The sequence below is a fragment of the Lycium barbarum genome, chromosome 3 (genome assembly GCF_019175385.1).
Source record: "Lycium barbarum isolate Lr01 chromosome 3, ASM1917538v2, whole genome shotgun sequence".
Lineage (NCBI taxonomy): Eukaryota > Viridiplantae > Streptophyta > Magnoliopsida > Solanales > Solanaceae > Lycium > Lycium barbarum.
The window spans coordinates 7694386-7716350 of NC_083339.1; the positions used below are offsets into that span (position 1 = coordinate 7694386).

At 32.3% G+C, this 21965-nt stretch overlaps 1 protein-coding gene across 1 annotated transcript; it reads right to left on the minus strand.

Moving 5' to 3' along the window:
* Nucleotides 1-1490: 1490 nt before the first annotated feature.
* LOC132630109 (probable LRR receptor-like serine/threonine-protein kinase At1g67720) lies at nt 1491-9846 on the minus strand. Its single transcript, XM_060345651.1, has 15 exons — nt 9581-9846; nt 7892-8423; nt 6999-7510; nt 6777-6909; nt 6301-6372; nt 6129-6197; nt 5968-6039; nt 5763-5831; nt 5493-5650; nt 5164-5405; nt 4565-4691; nt 4293-4361; nt 3816-4002; nt 2932-3067; nt 1491-2067 (listed from the first exon to the last, which is right to left on the minus strand). Exons 1-15 carry the CDS (start codon nt 9654-9656, stop codon nt 1732-1734), a joined length of 2790 nt encoding a protein of 929 aa, XP_060201634.1. The 5' UTR covers nt 9657-9846; the 3' UTR covers nt 1491-1731.
* Between the last annotated feature and the right edge of the window lie 12119 nt (nt 9847-21965).

Genomic DNA, 21965 nt, shown 5'->3' on the forward strand with positions numbered 1-21965 from the left:
GGTAGGATGTGGGGCCAATCATTGTATCAATAATAGTAGGAATAGTGAGCAATCTACCACAACTACTAACCTAGTGTGTTTGGACTGTTCCATTCTACATTATTCCTTCACATGATTACCCTTTCTTTTTGTTGGGATAGTTTTCTGCGCACCTCAACTTCTTCATCAAGCATGTGCTACCTCTCGCCAATACAAGTACCAAGTTGCACAACTCAGCTACTTCATTGAATACATGCTACCTCCAACACAAGTACCAAGTTGCTCACCTCAATTACTTTATCAAGCACGTGCTAAATGAGCACCTCAGCTACTTGCAGCTCAATTGGTAAGAGGCGTCCCTCAGGGGAACAAAAGTGACTGCAAGGTCGCGGGTTCGAAGCTCTGCAGAGTGTGCGAACTGTCTAAGCACCCTTTCACATACAATGACCCAGTAGTCCATGTTCAGATACATGTCAGTCATGAGAGGGCAACCCCAGTGCAGATACTGTGGATCCTCGACAAAAAGTTGCCTTTTTTTGTGACGATCCCCTTTGGGTCCCACTACTCAAGGTATTGTCTATGCCAGGGTACAGCCAGTCCGCACAGGGGCTTGCCCCATTATCCCTCTTCACGCTGCAGCGCTACGGGGTATCGAACCCGGAACCTCTGGCTCCTTTACATTCCCCAAAGGGAATCGCCTTTCACCAATTGAGCTGTGTTACCTTCCACCTACACTAGTACCAAGTTTACTTGTCCAATTCACTATATCCTTTTATTAATAGTGGTGTTCAGATTAGTTTCTACACACCTCAGCTATTTCATCTAATACATGGTACCTCCAACCAACACGAGTACCAACTTGTGCCCCTAATCTACTTCATCAAGCACGTGCTACCTCCCGCCAACAAGAGTACCAAGTTGCGCACATCAGCTACTTCATCGAGCACATGCTACCTCCCACCAACACAGTCCCAAACTACATACCTCAACCACTTCATCGAGCACGTGTTACCTACAAGTTCCAAGTAACTCTGTCCACGTCACTGTCCCTTTTAACCCCTTAACTATAAATTTAAAACACACACAAAAAAAAAAAAAAAAAAAAAAAAATGAGAGCAAGGATCGATGCCACGCTAAAGGCCCTCTTCCACCAAAACCCATTTAGCTTCTCCCTCCCCTAAAGCTGTTCACCATGCCCAGTGTCGGCAATCACACTGCTTTCTCTGTTCCTTGATGATAAGTAGTTATCATTACTTATAGCTTCCTTGTTCATAGAGAAAATCCACCTTTTTCTTACATTGAACTATTCCTATATCATAAATGTGTGTAAAAAGGAACAAGTATATATTTATGTATACACAGATTCATTTTAATCTTGAACTAGCTATCCCCTAAAAGGTACTTTCACACGATCATTAATTCTACCTGATATGGATGTATCAGTAACTTGAGGGAAACCGGAGCTGCAGGATGGTTTTAACCATAAGAATTTCTACCAAAAGGACAGTATAAGTATAGAATTGCTTACACTTTTTTCTCTTGGTTCTAAAAAAAATGTAAAATTAACACTAGGCTCAACAACCTGCCTTTACACAATGTAAAAAAGGTTTTGTTTCTAACAAAAGGTATCAATAACATCAATCGTGTAATCCTAGCCATCGATAAATACGTGAATAGAGCAAAATGAATTAGAAATAACACAAATTAATGGTCATTTTATGAACAAAATCCTACAGTCATATGAACAAAAACTTATCGAGCTGTTGGTCTCGTGATAGATTCATCAATGGACAAGTAATGGTCACTTGCACCTAAGTCCATTGAACCTGCGTGTAGGGAGGAATGCATCGAATGCCTTGATATATCATCAGAACTACCTTCCCTTACTGCTTCTGCCCCTCTTTCGATTGCAATTGCATCCTGGATTTCCTTGATAACTTCTGAGATCGAAGGTCTCATGCTCCCATGGGGTTGGACGCACATCAAAGCTTTCTCAGCTATCTTCCAAATTGATTGGATGTCATAGTCGTTGTGTAAAGCGGGGTCGATAATGCCCTGAATGTCCCCACTTTCAATGTGTAGTTTCGCCTAGACGATTGAAAGAAGAAAATATTAATCACTCCAGAAAATGCCTAATAAGGCATCCAACTTTATAGCACAGTTCATTAGATAAAATCCTTTCCCAGCAATAGCACTGATTATGCAGGTGTCAACCTGAATTATTCAGATGTTCCATCTAAGTTGTTAGAAGAAACTAAGAAAATTATGAATGTATAAGGTTGGCATACACAATGAGCATAATATGTAGGACTATTTCGAGAAAATTACAAAAATGGTCCCTTATTTTTTAGTAGTAAAGGTTCAAAATAGTCCCTTAAGTATCAACTGAGCAGTTTTGATCCTTTAAGTTTGTCAAAAGTGAGCACTTTTGGTCTCCGTCAAATATTTACCAAACTCTGATTGTTAAATTTAACCGGAACTGTGGAAATTTCTCTTTTAACCAGAACATCAGAAATTTCCTTCAAAATCTCAAACACTGCAACCAAAAAACTACATCATACACAAAAAAAAAAAAAAAAATTACACCTCAAAAAATTGGAACAAACTCGTGAAATAGACCAAAAATAACATACACTACAAAACCTCACACGTGAGTTTCCGATAAATATTTTCTATTTTCACAGTTCCGATGAAATTTAACAATCAAAGTTTGGTAAATATCTAACAGAGACTAAAAGTGCTCACTTTTGGAGAACTAAAAGGACCAAAACCACTCAAGTGTTACTTAAAGGACTATTTTGAACCTACTAGCAAAGATAAGAGACCATTTTTGTCTCGACTATTTCAGAAGCAAGAAGATATCAACTTCTGTCAAACGGAGAAAGTACTAAGGTGATAATTCGCTAGCATTTGTTATTAAAGATAGTGCATATGATCAATAAATTATCTTACCCATTGGACAATATTACGGCAATTGACACCAAATTTTTCATTAGATATTGCTTCTTGACCAGATATTAGCTCCAAGAGAATGACGCCAAAACTGTAAACGTCACTTTTGTCCGTCAACTGCTGTGAAATGTAATATCTGTTTAGACATTGAATTAAAAGAGTCAAATATACAAGTCCTGAACAACATATAACTTATTAAGAAAGACAATTTGGGAGCATTAGCCGCCGAAGTTCAAGTAGAATTGGTAAGCGTTCAACATAGTTCTTGTAGAAAGAACATAGTAGCTAGTATTAAAAATTCCAGACGACATTATAGAGAAGGGAGCCAATACTTTCACAAGAGAACGTGGTGTATTGACTGTTGACACTCCTGGAAAGGAGATCGTGCACAAATAATTTGTGGTTTAAATTATTATTACTCTCTGTCCTAATTTATGTGGCATACTTTCCTTTTTATTTTGTCCCAAAGAAAATGACACCTTTCTATATGTAAAAACAATTTAACTTTAAAATTCTCATTTTACCCTTATGAGTGATTTATAGCCACACAAATGCCTATGGCTTGTTTTAGGCCACACGTTTCAAAAGTCTTTCTTCGTTTCTTAAACTCCGTGTCGGTCAAACGGTGCCACATAAATAGGGAAGGTATATAATTTAAGTAGGGAAAAATGTCACTGGTAGCATTTAGCTTTGTTCGCATCATTAAGATTCATAGATAAAACTTTGTCCTTGTTAATTGGAGATCGTGAGAAACAAAGAAAATACATGATTCTTATAACAAATTAAGAGCACACCAAAACAAAAACTTGTGGAATAAAAATGTGACTAAATCTTGGCCTTGTGTGATAAATAAAAAGTTCAAAATTCCAGAGAAGAATGCATACTCGGGATCCAGATATCCTACAGTTCCACGGACTATGCTTGACACATGAGAGGCTCCATCTACTGCAAGTTTGGAGAGACCAAAATCTGAAACCTTCGCTCTCATATTCGTGTCAAGCAGAATATTGCTAGTTTTTACATCTCTATGGATGATGGATGGGACACATCCTGTGTGAAGATATTCGATTCCTGAAACAAACATAAGAGTAACACCGTGAATGTCGAAAGATCCTTCTCGTCTAATCCAAGAAAAATTCCTCCTTTCTTACAAGGGATAGTTACATTTTTGGACTGCTCAAAGATTAATAGCCAGAAAATGTATAAGTTTTGTATATTAGGTAATATACATATAATATACATAAAATATTCATATAACATACAAAATATACATAATCAATGTATAAGTTTTGTATATTTTGGCTAGCGACGTTAACTAATTTCGGCCAACGGTCCAAAATGAAAAAGCCCTTCTTACAAACCTTTTGCAGCATCTTCAGCAATCTCAAGGCGCCTGATCCAATTCATACTTCGATCAGGTAATTGAGGACCTGTCAATGTTTAATACACATTGAGCATCATTCAGGTTAGAACTAAAATGTAAATCAAAGATAATAATCATAATATTTGTAGGTTTCTCCTTTTTTGGTATACCACTTGTATACAGCCAAGATGGCCTTGTTATTATTAATGAAAGCTTTTACCTGATTAAAAAAAAAAACTTAATGTGAATCGAAGTAAGAGATGTACTTACCATAGAGGTGTTCTTTCAAAGTTCCCATATGCATGAATTCATACACAAGGACACTCTTCCCGTCTTCCTGGCAAAATCCCAGAAACTGTACGAGGTTTCTGTGATGTATTCTTGAAAGCAGAGCGACCTGTGTCAAATATCATGCATTCACATATTAAGTGTCCAGGCAAACCAGAATAAATCAATTCATTGAAAATGTACTCATTCCTCACAGAAGTAAAACCCTCACTAGGAATGAAAATTGTAAGTTTGCCACATATCTGGAAATGTGTTGTTCTAACTTGCATCAAATCCAAAATTGCATCATGTAAAGGAAAAGAAATTGTAGCACAGTGGAACAGCTTAATCAAGTTCTGGTCAATGAAATTGTATTTGCATATCAATGTTTGTTTTACAGTAAGACTTACTAATTCAAGCTCAAATGACTCCATCAAGTAATTTCCCTCACCAGTTAAAATAGCTAGAACTTTAAATTGAGAAGGGGACTAAAACTGCAGTTCCATCTCTTCGTTTCTTTTTTTTTCATTTCCTTAAAAGTGCCTTAAAATGTAACATCATGACAAGCTTCTAGAGTATAACAGGAACAACCACCAATTTACCTCATTTGAGAACTCTCGCTTCCCCTGAAAGGAATTATTTGTTAGAAGTTTGACAGCAATCTCCTTCCCGTCCTTTAATTTCCCATAATATACAATTCCAAACCCCCCTGATCCAACCTTCTTTTCAAAGTTCCTGGTCGCTTCTTCAAGTTCAGCTAACGTAAAGCAGTGTGCCGCTTCTGTTGCAGCATCTCCCAAGGAAGAGACAAACCTTTGAGGAGGTAAATTCATTTCGATGTGGCCTAAAATAGAAGCATAAACATAATGTGAGTCCCACCAAAAAACATTTATGCATAATGAACGTGACATAATTAAATATTGCACTAGACCTGCTTGCTTAGGAGAGCTTTTTTTTCCTTTTTGCAGTAGTATGCAAGAGGCAATGGTAGCAAGAAGAAGAGCAGAAGCACCTACTGATGATCCTATGATGATTTTCTTATGGCTCCGACTGCTTTCTCCTTTGCGAAGATTAACGTTTCCAGTATAGCTGAGGAGAATGCAGAATATTCAGCAGATTTAGTAAAGAAACAGAAAAACAATTCAGAAAGGCATCATGATTATCAGAAGAACTTAAGAATTGGCACAGAAATGATACCCACTTCAAAATCAGACCGTTATCAAGAAGACCAGATGGCACACTTCCGGTTAGCATGTTGTTCTGCACGTACCTGCAATCATTATTTTCATCAAGAAAGAGAAGAGAACTTTACTAGAGGCTATACATGCGACTGTAAAACTAAAATAAGAGAAAGGGAGGCAGTTTGGACCCTAAAAAATTGTTACAAAGATAATTCTGCTGCTTACAGTTCTTTCAAATTTGCTAGGTCTGCTAAGGTGGAAGGAAGCTGTCCACTCAACTGATTGTTCTCAAGATGTCTGCAAGAAGCATAATGATTAGATTCACCACTCCAAGTGTTTAAAAGAATAGCTAATAAAGATGAGTTGAAAAAGGAAGCCCGATTCACATTATCTGTAAGTTAGGACATCCACTAAAATCGGGTATTGGACCAGTAAGTGAATTCCCATCCAGCCAGCTGCATTACGAACATGAATGCATATTGATTATACAGCAGCAGAAAGGGACAAAAAGAACCTCAGCAGGTGTATAACATTTAATAGAACGATATTATAACTTACAGTTCAACTAAGCTGCTCAACTTTGTCAACTCCGACGGAATATTTCCAGTCAAATTTTGTCCGGACAATTTACTGCCAAGGTGACAGTTATGAAACATTAGCTCATTGCTTCAGGTTGCGAAAAGACGTGAAGAGAAAACAGAAAACTAGAAAGTTACATAGAAGAATTCTTCCATAAGTGAAGCGCGAAAGTGGAAAAGATGATATTTATAGCCTTTTTGTCCAAGCTCTCCAAGGCCAAAAGTGTTATTTTTTTTCCCCCAAAACAAGTGCTTTATTTTTCAAAATTGAGGTGTTTGGCCAAGCTTCCAGGAGAGGAAAAAATGCTTTTGAGTAGATGAAGAAGTTTTTGAGAAGCAAAAAGAAATAGTTTTCCCCCAAAGTACTTCTTTGAAAAGCACTTTTCAAAATCAGCTGATTTTAGAAGCTTGGCCAAATAAGCTATTAGCATAAAGAGATAAAGTGATGAACTCTACATTGATGTTATTCTTGGTCTGATATCTGAGTCACAACGGATCCAGGACCATGGGACCGGTAAGCATGGGTCACCACCTTCATTTGTCCAATTGGCAGAAGCGTAATGCGAGATTAAACTGGAAATAACTGGTCCTGCAACTCATGGAAAGAGTAATAGACATGCCTAATTAGATCTTGAAACTAACAAACAAAAGTGTGTTCAAGGAAAGACATGGTTTTACCATCTAAAGAGCCATCAATTCTTTTCACATATCTGTTTATTTCCATAGCATTCAAGAGAGGCCCCAAGGTGGAGTCAGATGTCTTCCCGAAACGAAAAGATAATACAAAGGGTAAGGATAAGTTGAAGTAGCCCGGCTCATATAAACGATATTTCCCATGGGCATTCTCTTGGATATTAACTGCAGCTTTACTGACATCAGGAGCTCCAGGGAGGACTAACCGGAATTTCCTACTATTACTAGGACCCAAATCCTCAATTTCAGCAAAATAGGTGAATGCCCAACCAAAACCAGGGAAACCATCAAGGTTCAGACGATAAGTTAACGAGCCATTTTTTCCTACTACAGCTGTTTGCATTGCTTTCTGAGGAGGCATTTCACCATTTACAGTGTTCACATCAATTGGCATTTTTGTTGAAACTCTTTCAGTACCAGCAGCAACATCAACAAGGTAGTTGGCTTTTTTTATGGTGTCAGACACCCATATTCTATCGAATGGGTCATCAGGGTACCTAGGAGAATAAGGACATTAAGGGAAAATTAAAATTTCAGAGTCGAACTAAACAATAAGATAATTACATTTTTGGACCACTCTTAAAATTAATAGCAGGCAAATTTATATGTTTTGTATATTAAGTAAAAATATACATATAGTATTCATAAATATACATGTAATATAGATATCATATACATAATCAGTGTATATGTTTTGTATATTTTGGCTAGGTCCCGTAATTAGTTTTGGCTGACAGACCAAAAATGAAAAGGCCCAAAACAATAAGCCAGAAGAAGAGCATGCTAGGGACAGAGCTTACGACTGTTATTATCAACTCAAAGATGTCAATAGCTATCAAATTCTAAAATATACAAGAATGTGAAGAACTGAAATATACCTAACAGGATCATCACTCTGAGCACCAAAATTTATCCTTGCAGAAACGCTCATGAAAAACTCGTTCTCATAGTCAGTCAAATATATTGAACCATTAAAATGCCGGAGCTCAAGTGTTGAAATGAAGGGCTGGCCAGTAGTTGCATTGGATAAACAGACACTTACGGAAGGTTCCTTGGCTAGAAATATTAACTCTTGGTACTCCATTGTATTAGCATCAGAAATTACTATTGTGGCCCAATGAGTTGCCCCGAGTGAGATGTCAAACTTTGGGTAAACATTGTTGTTATCAAAGTTTCCATACAGAAAAGTTGCTCTTACAAGGTACCTGTTTCTGGGAATCACATTAAGTGTATAGCAATACTTTCTGTTATCAGCTGGAAAGTATCTCAAGGCCATATATTGTGTCCTCGTCTCATTTGCTACAGAGATACTAGCTATATCTCCGCTAATCATTTGAGTATCGGGAGTCCATTCGAGACCAAGTTCATCTGTGAAGTTGTCTTTGCCTCCACAATCTATACTTACAAAACCTGTTTCACAATTCGAAATACAGTCAGACCTCTTTAAAACAACTATCCTCTATAACAACAATTCGCTATAATCTTCTCTGTTATGTTATATTATATGTTCTCTATAACAGCATTTCGCTTTAGCAGCCAAAAAATATAGAAACAAACAACCCTGTTGTAGAGAGGTTTGACAATATATTAGCAATGCATGCATATTTCCACCAACTTTCACACCCATAAGTAAAGCTTTAATACAGAACGAGAACTGCTTTCCCATTTGGAAAAACACCCCGAGATTCATTCCATGTCCTATTAATCTCTCTAGCTTAGCTAAAACTTAAGCTATTGTAAAACACCTTCTCTGCTAGACGCTCTTGTTTTGGTTACACCAATAAGTTGCATATTCAAATCCAAATGTGGCATCAACATCGTTCGAACCACCTACTAGTCATGCAATTTGATAATGCTATTCAACATAGTCTTAAAATCTATCCTTCCAAAAAGTTGAAACATTTCCTGCTCAAAGTCTGTCCTTCAATTAGAGTTCCTTTTCTTGAGGTATGATAAAGAGTCAAAGATTCTAATATGGTAACATGGTCAGATCAGATTTTTAGGAATGAACCTATAAGCATCAGAAGACATACATTCCATGAATATGCATTCAAGTAGAGTTATATCCTTAAAGTATGATGACACCTAGAAATGAGACAAATAAAGCACTCCACTTCTCCTACTTCTCAATTTGCTTTCCCAATATTTCCTTTTCAATTGTAATTAACTATCTAAATCAATAGTAAGAACTTTTTTAAACACACCATAAACAGCATTAGATAACCTCCCCCCCCCCCCACCCCCTTCCCAAACACACCACACACATATATAGATACATCCAAAATCACATCTTGCAGCAGATACACTACAGAGAAGTACAATATGAACATAAAGACAAGCCATTTAAAGCAAAAACACAAAAGAAAATCAGAACCAACTCTTTCTTTTCTTTTTCTTTTCTCTTTTTTCTTTTTTTTTTCTTTTTCTTTTTGGTTGCTACAACACAGAGCAGCACAAATCCATGAACAAGAACTATGGAAATACAAAGAACAAGTAAATCTAGAACCCCACCACAAAACAGAGTAACAAAAAAATATGCACATAGATTTAAGCAAAAGGATTATTACCTGGTTGTGCTTGGGTGCCATTTATGAGAAGAAAAATAGCAAACCAAAGAAAAAAGATGAAAAATCTAGTACACATTACACTAAATCTTGTTCTTTGATGAAAAAAGTTAACAAGAACTATGTAAATGGGAACATCAAAAAAGACTGAGCTAAAAAGTTGAGCATATGTAATCAAGAAAAGGAAAATGGAAAAAAAAAATACATTTAAGATTAATAAATGAACTACATAATGTAAATGATTGACGTATGTTTCTGGAGTGAGAGAGAAAGGGAAGATCTTTTTTTTAAAAAAAAAAAAAAAACTTAACAAAATGAGTTAGAGCCCGTTTGGATTGGCTTATAAGTTGCTTATAAGCTGTTTTCAGCTTTTTTGAGTATTTGGCTGGCCAGCTTAAAGTTATTTTGTGCTTAAAATAAGCTCAAAAAAATAATTGAGCCCATTTGACTTAACTTATCTAAAACAGCTTATAAACAAAAAAAAAAAAAAGTTAGACTATCCCAACTTATTTTTTTAGCTTATAAGCATAAGCCCATTTAAACAGGCTCTTAATGTTGAGAGAGAGAAAGCCCATTAAAACCAAATTTTTTTCACTTTATTTGTAATTTTAGGCCCCGTTTGTCCATAGAAATAAAAAAAAATATATCACTCTTTTTGAAATTTTGTAGTTGAAGTTGTATTTGGTCATAATTTTTGAAATTTTAATTTTTTGTAAAATCTAGTAAAAAAGTGAAAAAAGTGCAAATTTTTGAAAAATAAGTTTTTGGTATTCCGAAATATAACTTCAAGTTGTATTCAGAATTCATATGGCAAACGCTGAAAAGTAAAAAAAGTGAAAAAATATTTCGAAATAAAGTGAATAATTCTTATAGCCAAACGCCTACTTAAAGTTGGAGTTGGAGTTGAGTTTGGTTATGATTTTTAAATATATAAAACAACAATATACCCAGTATGTTATCATTAAGTGGGTCTCGAGTTGTTTGAATATATTGAAAGTGAGAAAAAAAAAAGTAAAAATAAAGTTTTTAGTGTTTTTTAAATAAAATTTTTAGTGTTTTTTAAATCTTAATTTTCCTGAAATAATTTTTTCTTTTTTAAATGGAGAATTACTGGTCCCATAGAATCTTGAAAGAGAAAGATAAATATTAAAAATGGAGTTTTTATTTATTAGAATGAGGAAAGGACTCTATCACTGTTAAGTTTAAGTTGGAAGCATTATCAATTGGCAGGTACCACTTTTTATCTTTCTTTTATTTATTTAAATTTATTATTTTTGTTTTTTGGCTGCTTGTGCTTATCTCCTAGTTTAAGGAATAAAATAATGTAGTGTGATTTTTTCATGAAGTTAAGTTCTAACCTGACGTATTGAGTTGTTATTTAGATTTTTTTAATCTTAAATAAAATTAGAGGTTGTTACGGTACCATATGTTATGATTTATGACAAATTCGTTTGGAAAATTACTCATTTCATTTTAATTTATATGTTTGCTTTCTTTAATCTATTTTAAAAAAATGTCATGTTTTCTTTTTGTGAGTTTTTTTTATAATTATCCTTTTACCTTTGAAACAAAATGAAAAATAAAAGAGGACGTTCATTTCCATTAATTTTGCTTCCCATTAGTTTTATTTTGTTTGATTTTTTTGACAGAAAAATGTGAAGACAAGGTATAGGGAATAATTGCATCTGATTTGCTACTGAAAGGCAGAGAAAAAGGTCAAATGGGACCTACAGCATAGCAGGTTTTAAGTTGGACTAATATCATATGACTATGTCAAAAAGAGAGATTCCTTCCAGGCTTCCACATTCCAAACAACCCACCACCCCTCACCCCACGCCCCACCCCACACCCCATAAATGAGGTCCTAAATTTTTTGGGTATAATAATTTGGTTTCACACATTTATTAATCAGATGATTTAGATTTACGTCGTATAAGATTCAAAGAAAAATACATAAAGATTTTTCATTTTCATAACTTAAACATGAAACATTTGATTAAGGGCGAAGGGGGTCTATCTATTACACCATACCTCTTGATTAAGGGCAGAATTAGGGAGCGTAACGGTTCATTCAAATCTCTTCTAGTAAAAAATTATATTGTATATAAAGTTAAAATTATTTACTTTTATATCTATATAATACATGTTGGATCTTCTTAACTTTTTTATGTATTTATTTTTATATATTTTGAACTCTTTCAAGGGAAGTGATTTTTGTATCGTCATCTTTGGTGGTAAGGTCCTATAAGTTGCATACATACACACATGGCCATTATCTGTTTCTTTACTTTTCGTGATGTTCTTGACAAAGTAGTGTGATTGCATGTTTGCTATTTGCACAAAATAGTGTACACAGTTATTATTTTTAAAATATCAGTATGATCTAGCACTTATTTTATCAACTATGAACCTTTTCTCCAACCTCTCAGAACTAAGCAGGACTAGTTAGATTCCTTATTCCAATGTGATTTCCATCACTAAATATTTCTTTTTTCTTTTCTCCTAGTGTATTTAAATTAGTTTTAGGATTGTTGTGATAAGCATTTTAATTAATTAAAGAGAGTAAGAGCCCGTTTGGATTGGCTTATAGCTTAAAGCTGTTTGCAGCTTATAAGCTGAAAAAAATAAGTTGGGGTAGTCTAACTTATTTTTTTTGGCTTATAAGTTGTTTTCAGCTTATAAGCTGCTTTAGATAAACTAAGTCAAATGGGTCCAATTATTTTTTTGAGCTTATTTTAAGCATAAAATGACTTTAAGCTGGCCAGCCAAACACTCAAAAAAGCTGAAAACAACTTATAAGCCAACTTATAAGCCAATCCAAACGGGCTCTAACATTACTATATTATATAAGAGCAAATGTGAGGACTTTTGTAGTCCTTATAATAATTTTTCAAATTTTTAAAAACTTTTTAATTAATTACTTTTATGTCCTAATCTTATTTATTTAAGTCAATTTTTTTGTTTTTTGTTTTTAAAGTCTACTTTTCAAAAGCTATCGAACCTGGGGACTTTTGTAATCCTCACAATAATTTTTAAATTTTTTTAAAACTTTTTAATTAATTACTTTTAGGTCCTAATCTTATTTATTTAAGTCAATTTTTTTGTTTTTTGTTTTTAAAGTCTACTTTTCAAAAGCTATCGAACCTCCTGCCTCTTTTTTCACGTTCTTTGATTTTCTGATTGGTGCTCGATATCCGCATTTGAGCCCAATTAATCCAGATAATTCGCACCGGATCGCGCCTATTCGGGGGGAGCGCTTCCTCCAAAGATCTTTTTCCATATCCATGTTCGAACCCCTAATCCCTAATTAAGAGAGGAACAGCTCCATCCGCTGCACAAGTTAAATTATGTATTTGTCTTAAAAGTTCATTAACTATATATAGATTATTTATTTAGAACTAAATAACTTCAGAAAATTAGGATACATAAGTTATAATGTCAAATTCTGGTTCCAAATTTGATTTGAATTAAATAGTTTCATCAAAATGGAAGTTAAAATATTAAAGGAGTGGAATAAAATTTTTGCTTTCATATAACTACCCACTTGTGGGACTACAATGAATATATGATTGTTGTTGTTGTTGTTATTGTACACTTGTACTAACACAAATTATATTTCTTTAGTTAAAATATCTACTTTTATATCTTGAGTTTGGGTCCGGGCTTAGCAGGGATAAGCCCGGGCCTCACATAACTAGTTATAATTAGAATCCCGGTGTCAGATTGTTCTAAGTGCAAGTGTCGTGCCACTTTTGAGTTTCGCTCTTTCTTTTTTGTGTATAATTATTTGATATCCATAATTAATTGGATCGATTAACTTAATTCACGACAATTAACATGAGATTATAAGTGTCATTCAATAATAAAATTAATGCTATAGAGAGCCTTTCTGATGATCAAATTGCTCAATGGACTGATTACAATGTTAATCGATAGAATAGTGTGTTGATAAAAAAAACTAATAAATATGCTCGCGCTACGTGCGGTGCATTAGTCATTTTTTTAATTGCAATTGTTCATATTTTTTTCCATTATAATGTCAAATCCTGAAAAAAGTTGGTTGTCGTTATTTCAATATTTCCATCACTTTAAGCAATTATGATCATAAATAATCTCTTTTCGAAATTATGTCACCACGTGTAAAAAATAAATGCAAAGATATCATATTCAGTACTAGTGAATACTACATTCAACACTAAGACATGCAAGGACGGAGTAATTAATTAATCTCTGGCCCTTTTTCTAATACTCAGAGATAATTGACATATGTTCCATAATTATTTTTATATAATAAATAGAGTCAAAATTTATTTAGTTTGTTTCTTTCACTTGAAATTCTACACATTTTGAACCGCTCATCTCAATTTTTTTTAAAAAAAAACTTCTAGTAAATATTAAGATAAAAACGTATTTTTTCACAATTTTAGAAACTTAATGAATTTATATCCAAGAGTTGCATTTATCTCCCCTTACTTGTGTAAAAAAAGAAAAAAGAGAGACTTTTTCTAATTTTTGAAATAAAGAAAAACCCGATAAAAAATTATTTGATATTCTCGTTATCTTCTTGATATTTTTGGAATTCTTTTTTGCAGCTTTGTTCCTTTTCTTTTATTTATCCTTCTTTTCTTATATTTTTCCTATAATTTCCGTCTTAATAATTTACTTTACATCTTTATTTTCTAATTCTCACCTTTTGTCACTTGATTTTTTTCTATTATACTTTTACGAATTCTTCTCTGTTTTTCTTCTTTGCGTATCTCTCACTTATTTATGCCCTTAAATTCCTCAAATAAAATCAGAAACTACTATTCTTTTGTAAAATAATCACGTAACGAATTCCTTCTACTAATAAATTTAGAAAGCTCAAACCGGGTCAATTTTTTATCATTCTCTTTGTCCAATAAAAATAATTTTGAAACATTTGTTATGGATTTACAATCTAATTTTAATAATTTTAGATATTTAAATATTTAAGAAAACATATTGTATGTTGTAAGCCATAACACACATTTATCCGTTTTTATGACGAAATTGGCGAGACCTCTTTAAAACACATAAAAAAAAAATCCTATAGCAGATTTTGAGGAAGTTAAGTCCTTTTTGTGGTTCCCACTTTTTCAATTGTATGTGTATCCATAGGAAAATAATCACATATTTTTAAAGTTATCATTTGTTTGTGGAACATGCAGAGATAATTATACTTTCTCAATTCTCTCTCTCTCTCTTTCCTTATTGTAAGCACTGAAAAGATAACGAAACGCAATTTGAATTTAGTGCAATCACCCCTAAAATTTAAATAGACATTTTAGGCCTAACAAAAGGAAAATTTACTAACTATGAAGTAGCACTATAAATATTAGGTTTGGAACAGGGTTAAAGAGTAACAACACACATATACACCACCTTTTTATCTAGCTCTTGAGGAGTGAGTACAAAGCTTTGATGTTTTCGTCACCTATCAGAAATTCAAAATCATTTTAAAAGCAAACACAATAAAGAAAATAAAAGAGAATCTACAACAATATGCATCACGAAAAAATACCTCGAAAGACTATTACCTTTGTTTTGTAATTTTCACTGTCCGGTAAATTTACCCTCCGAATCAACCTACACCAAAAGAGATTCTACAACAATGTGCATCACAAAAAACTCCTAAAAAGGCTTTTACCTTGTTTTACAACCATTTTCGTACACCTAAGAAGAGTACATATTTTTTGTATTTTCAAAACGAAATCAACTAATACATGAAAATGCTCACCACAATATCAGTTGTATAGAAGAGTCAGATGGGAGTACGAAAAAGAAAAAGAGGGGCAAAAAAGCACCCATGCTGGGAAAAAAGAAAAAGGAAAAGAGGAAACTTTCTGTGCAGAGATTTTGGAATGAAGAGAGCAATTAAAATGATAAATGAAAAAGAAGAGAATTATTTTTGCAATGAATTAGATATGTTTTTGTATTTATGGTAACCAATACAATTGTAACTTATGAGTAATACAAAACAAATGAAAAAGAGTAACATATGTCGAGTGATGGTCATAAAATCAGTATTGAATACACTAGTTGATTGTAATAAAAGTAGTATTGCGTGCATAATATTGAATGCATTAACTGATCATTGTAATAAAATTAGTATTATAAGTGCACAAATTTTCATAAAAATAATCTGGGAAGTTTTTTTTTTTCCAACGGAAAGAATGGCTCATTCAAACAAAAATAAGAGAGATTCTTTTTATAAAAGAGCATAAAAAGGAGAATGGACTGAAAAGTAATATAATAATGGACTGAAAAGTAATATAATAAAGAAAAAAAAATCATTAACACTCCCTGTCGAGTGAAAAAATGCAAGATGGCTCTTTGCTACGACTCTTCATTTTCTTCCATTTACTACTATTCTTAATTGGCTTCATAACTTTTCATTTTTTTTTCTCTATTAATACAAGTAACGAATAGAAGAGGGAGAGAGTAAGAGAATTAAGAGGCATAATTAAGAGAATTAAGTGATTAATGTTTTGTTTTTTTAATATAGAACGTTAGTTTTTAAATGAGGAAAAATTCAAAAAAGGAAAAAAAGATAAATGGCTTTCTAGGCACTAGATTTGAGAATTGAAAATTGATAATAATGTACAAGTACTAGTTAGAGAAGCGAGAAAATTTCTTCTTGAGTTGAAATGTAACTTGCACAATGAGGAAAGTAATTAGTTTCTTCCTAGTGAAAATGATTTCCGTGAAAAATATTTTACCACAACCAAACACTAAAAAGTATTTTTTTTTCCTTACAAATATTTTCTTGAGAAATATTTTTCGCCATACCAAATGCACACATGTTTGCTAACATTAGGTTTCGAATTACCGGACGAACTAATTGATTACTAGTATCAATGTATAAATCTCTAAGGGCAATGAATGAACATATGAATGAAATTGTCTTAAATCATTTTAATCAATGTCATTGCCTTGAGTTTGAAGAAGAAGAAGAAGAAAAATGCAAGTTGAGGAACGTGGAAAATATTTAAATATTATTATATCAATATAGAAAAGTTAGGTATGACTGGTTTAAGGAGTCTTCGTCCTTAATCCTAATTACTGATTCTATTACAAGTCGTTTTCAAAACTAATACTTAGATTTGAAAAATGTTAGACATGCCTTTTATGTACTTAATATAGTAGGTACTTATGAGATTTTTCAGTCAAACACAAAGATCATCATTAACATAATCGTAAAGTTGCAAACTCTGAAAAAACTTGTATTGCATGTAATTTATTCGGAAATGATGCTATTTCTTGGATAATCCCTCTAGTTATGTTTTTGGCTTAATACCTAGATGGATCCTTAAACTTGACATGTTTTGTAAGATAGACATATAAACTTATAAGGTGACCAGATAGACACTTAAACTTACTCAAAGTGTATTTTTCAAGTTTTTCAGTTGTTTTGAAAACAAAAACTATATTTTTCAAACACTCACAATTTTCATGGCCAAACAAGCCCTAAATATATCACAAAATATTTTTTTTAAAATGCAAAAATAAGGCAAACGCATATACATGAGACTATAAATGTGCACTTAAACCAATAAATACTCGCTAATCGCAATTTTGCAGCTTTCAATTAACTCGGTTTTTTTTTTTACACTTGAATAATTAAAAAACAATAACTTTAACCAATAAAAATCCTTAAAAAAAGAAATTTCAAATTAAGAAATTTCTTTTTTTTTAAGGATTTTCTTCTCGGCTTTACAGTTTTCTTAATTTGAAATTTCTTTTACACTTGAAATATTGAACTTAGAAATTTCTTAATTTGAATTTTTTTTTAAGGATTTTTATTGGTTAAAGTTATTGTTTTTTAATTATTCAAGTGTAAAAAAAAAAAACCGAGTTAATTGAAAGCTGCAAAATTGCGATTACCGAGTATTTATTGGTTTAAGTGCACATTTATAGTCTCATGTATATGCGTTTGCCTTATTTTTGCATTTTAAAATAAAAATAAAAATTGTGATATATTTAGGGCTTGTTTGGCCATGAAAATTGTGAGTGTTTGAAAAATATAGTTTTTGTTTTCAAAACAACTGAAAAACTTGAAAAATACACTTTGAGTACGTTTAAGTGTCTATCTGGTCACCTTATAAGTTTATATGCCTATCTTACAAAACATGCCAAGTTTAAGGGTCCATCTAGGTATTAAGCCTATGTTTTTTATATTGTCACAAAAACTATTTGGGAATTGATATACTCTGAGATCAGTAATCAGTTCCACATATAAACCGAAGCACCTTAATTTTATAATGTGTTCTTCTTTCCAACAAAAAAAAAAAATCATAATGTGGCATCAATATGCTAACGGATCATTTGGTTACCATGATTAGGATTCTATTTATTCTGACATAAACTTTAGGATAATATTTATTGATCAGTGTTTAATCATTGTACTAGTTAATACGGGTATAAATTCTATACGATAATCTTGTTATTATTTATTCCATGCACATTGAATGTAAATGATAATACCTGAATTAGCTATACTAGAATAAACTAATTAAGCTTACAATATTACCACTTCAAAAGTCATTTTCTTAAAATCTATCTAAATTTATCCAGTCTCAAACATATTCATTGTATATCCTAGTTTTAGTTTAGTGAACGAAACAAAGTACTAGTATCAAATAATTTAGGGGCTGTTATCCCCAATATTAAATCCAATGTTTATATACCTGCATAACTTTGTCCGAGCGTGACCAAATGACCCATGTGAGAAAACTTTATTTTTGTTCGAAATATAATTTAATTTCCATCATAGGCGAAGGCCAAAGAGTTCTAGTTAGATTCGACAGACTTTAATAATTTTCTCAAAATTCACGTATTTATGCAAGATATTCACTGAATATACATAAATAATTTATCCAAAACTTAATAAACTGCCTTTTTAGAATTCAAAATTCATAAATTTAAAATTTTAAATTCTCCCCAACCAACATCATTGACTTAATCGTGGTTGAATTGTGTAATTTTGGTCATTGTTTAAGTTTTATCACCTTTTCGTGTATGCAAAAGTTGGAAAAAGGGAAAACGATAGAAAACTAATATTCATCCCATTGAATGAAACTTCTAACCAAGAACATGTTATTCACAACTAATGCTTTGAAAATGAAAGTGATGAGAAACTGTTAATAATAATGCAAAATTATTAAAGCACTTTTCCACTAAGACAAACTTCCTTTATTACTACCTTTTTAGCTATCAAAGTGTGTAGTTGAAACCTTTTTGCTTATCACTTTACAGAAAGAAAGGAAGGGAAAAAAAAAAAAATCTTTTCTTTTTCTCCTTTGTTTTTCTTTCATCTGCTTTTTGCTTTAGCTTATCAACTTGAAATCCACAATTTTCTACGTATGTATTCCTTAATCTCTAAGTATATGTATAGCGACAAACATTTTAAAATCCAAATAATAGCAACTTTTAAATTGATATACCAAAAGGACGTTTATTTTTTACTCCATAAAATGAAACCCCTTTTTTGAATTCACGCAAAATAAAAATGTCTTTTAGTTATATGATTATTTTCACAAAAGATCGATTAAAACACATACCGTTGTAAATAAAACACATGGGATCATTTTGTAGATCGGAGGACTTATAGGGGAAATCGGGTTTTAAATTTTCAAAAACTGCACGATTATACAATCAAAGGAAATAATCCGCTCCTAAAATCATCATAAGCGCTGCTAATGTGGCTACTAATTAAGCTATTTCTTTGGAATGTTTCTACTAAAATGAGAAATTTCCCGATAAATTTAAATTGTGATTGATACTTCCTCCCTCCCAATTTGTTTGACACTTTTCGCTTTTTGAGAGTCAAACGAGTTGTTTTTTTATCGTAATTTTTTCATATGTCTTTTAAATATTTTAAATTATTAATTATGGTGACTTATAGTACTTTTACTTAATTTTCAAATATATAAATTTTATTTTAAAAAATTTAAAGGTTCTATGTTCAAATACACGGTAAAAATTAAGAAGCTTGATTTTCAAAAAGAGAAAAATGTCAAATAAATTGGACAAGGAAGTATTAAAAAACCTTTTTTGTTAGAAAGTTTAGTGCACCAAAATGTCCTCTTTATACTTAAGTTCGTATTTTGTCAAATCCAAACTAAAAAGCTTTTAGTTTAAGTCCTTATCCCAAAAAGAAAGAAAGAAAAAATGGTAGAGGGGGCCGTTTACTATTTGTACGTAGTGGCATTCATTTTATTGTAGGATATTTTGGACTTCACACAAATTTTGTCTGGTGTTGGAGGACTTTGACTATAGATGGTCAAGACACCCACTGAGGTCGATTCAAATATGTTGATTATATGACCAAAATGAACGGAATCATCATTTAAGTGTCATATCCGTAGTGAGTAAAAGTTTATTAATTTATATATTCCCTTCTGAATTATTTCAAACATGGGGTGCACTTTAGATGTCTAAAGTTTCATATGGTTAAGTTTTCGGTTATTGTTGCTTGATTTGCAGGCATATATTTTTACTGAACTTCGATCGTATACGGTTGGATTCAATATATTTTATCTCAAGTTCATGCACATATCGCTGAAGTTCAAACATTTCTGATGAAATGCATGAGCTTCAGATATTTTGTCTGACTTACACCGCATGTCTGAAGTTTTTACAAAGTTGGTAGACGTGCAAAATAATTTATTAAGAATTGGATAAAGGTTAAATAGCGGTGTCGGAAATACGTTATCCCTGAATTTTTACAAATTATATTCACATACATAGAGTGACTGAGTTAGGATATTCACTAAGGCAATTCAAAATAATAAAGAATAAACACACGAAAAAGCTAAGAAAATTCTACGTAAGAGATACAAGTGTATATTTTTAAAAAATAAATGAGCCTTATACTGTATAACCGTTCATCAAAATAATAGCCGACATATATATATATATATAGTTTATTAATATATAATATACATAAATATATTACTTTATACATAATTAAAATATATAATTTTATATATTTAGCTAGTGGCTGACTTATTTTTGGCCGAGCTGCTAAATTTGTCGAGAGCCCTTGAAAGGAGGGGAAACCACTCTCTTGATGTTAATTGTCCAATCTACTTCAAAATCTAACCAGTTATAAGGATTAGTGGGCCCTAAATGGATTAGGGGATCATACCCAGCACGTTGCAACAATTCACAATCCCAAAATTACGGAACCCACTTTGATGTCCAGCAAGGTGCATCATTTAAATTTTAGCCATAATACCGACGTATTTATTTGGAGGAAATTGACAAATAACTACTTTTGCAATTGCTCATTAGTCATCATTTCCAAATTAATTGAAATTAAATTACTCCTTTTTAATAGAAAAATAATATTTGCATATCCCTTCACATAAAAGTGGCACAAAATCTCTAAAAACACTTTTTCCTTTTCTTCTTATTCTTTTGTAGTTCCAGGATTGTTATGGAATTTCACTTGTAGATTGATTTCCAGAACACTATTTCGAAATTCCAACTTTTACAAGTTAAATTTTGGTAAATGGGAGTTCAATTTTTACAACTTCAAACATCCTGAAGACATAATGATATAGAACATGTGTTATTGTATTTTAATATTGGTACACCCTTATTTTATAGTAGTTCATCGGTGTGTTCCAATTCATGAATTGAATCGTACCTACGTCACCACACTTTTAAATATACAAACCATAATTGATACTTTCTTGAATGATATCAAGGAAAATATGTGATAATTTCATGGGTAGTACTTGAATGGGATTAGTTTAGTTCAAATTTTATAAAGAGAATATAATCGAATAATTTAATAGGTGGTCCCTGAAAAACAATGGGGTAATTTTGTAATAGTACCAGTATAAAAGTGAAATGCCAGCAGAGTTTTTTGAATTCAAATTTATACAAATAGTCCTAAAGTTTAAACACATACAAGTGAAACTCCGTGTTACAAAATTCAAATTTGTAGTTCATAGTTGGGAATTTCAAACTTATATACAAGTAAAAATTCAAGATAGTATCTTGAATTTCAAATTTATGAACTCTAGGACAGTGTGTTGAAGGTTTAATTTTGTGTCCCATGGTTGAGAAGTTCAGCTTTTTCCTGTCAGTTTCATATTTTTCTTGTACTTTTGTAGCCAATATGAAAAAAGAGACACATTCTTTTCACATTTAAGATTTAGGACCTGAAGGAATTTGAAACTAGCTACTCTTTTCTTTCCTCTTCTTCTCCTTTTTTTTTTTTTTTTTTTTCTTCTTTTTTCACGAAACTAGCTACTCTTTCACAAATAGCTATTAGATTTTTTGGCCCGACTTTTTGATCAGCTTTGAAATAACGCTTGGAAACTCGTCATCTGAGTACATTTGCACAAATAGCCTC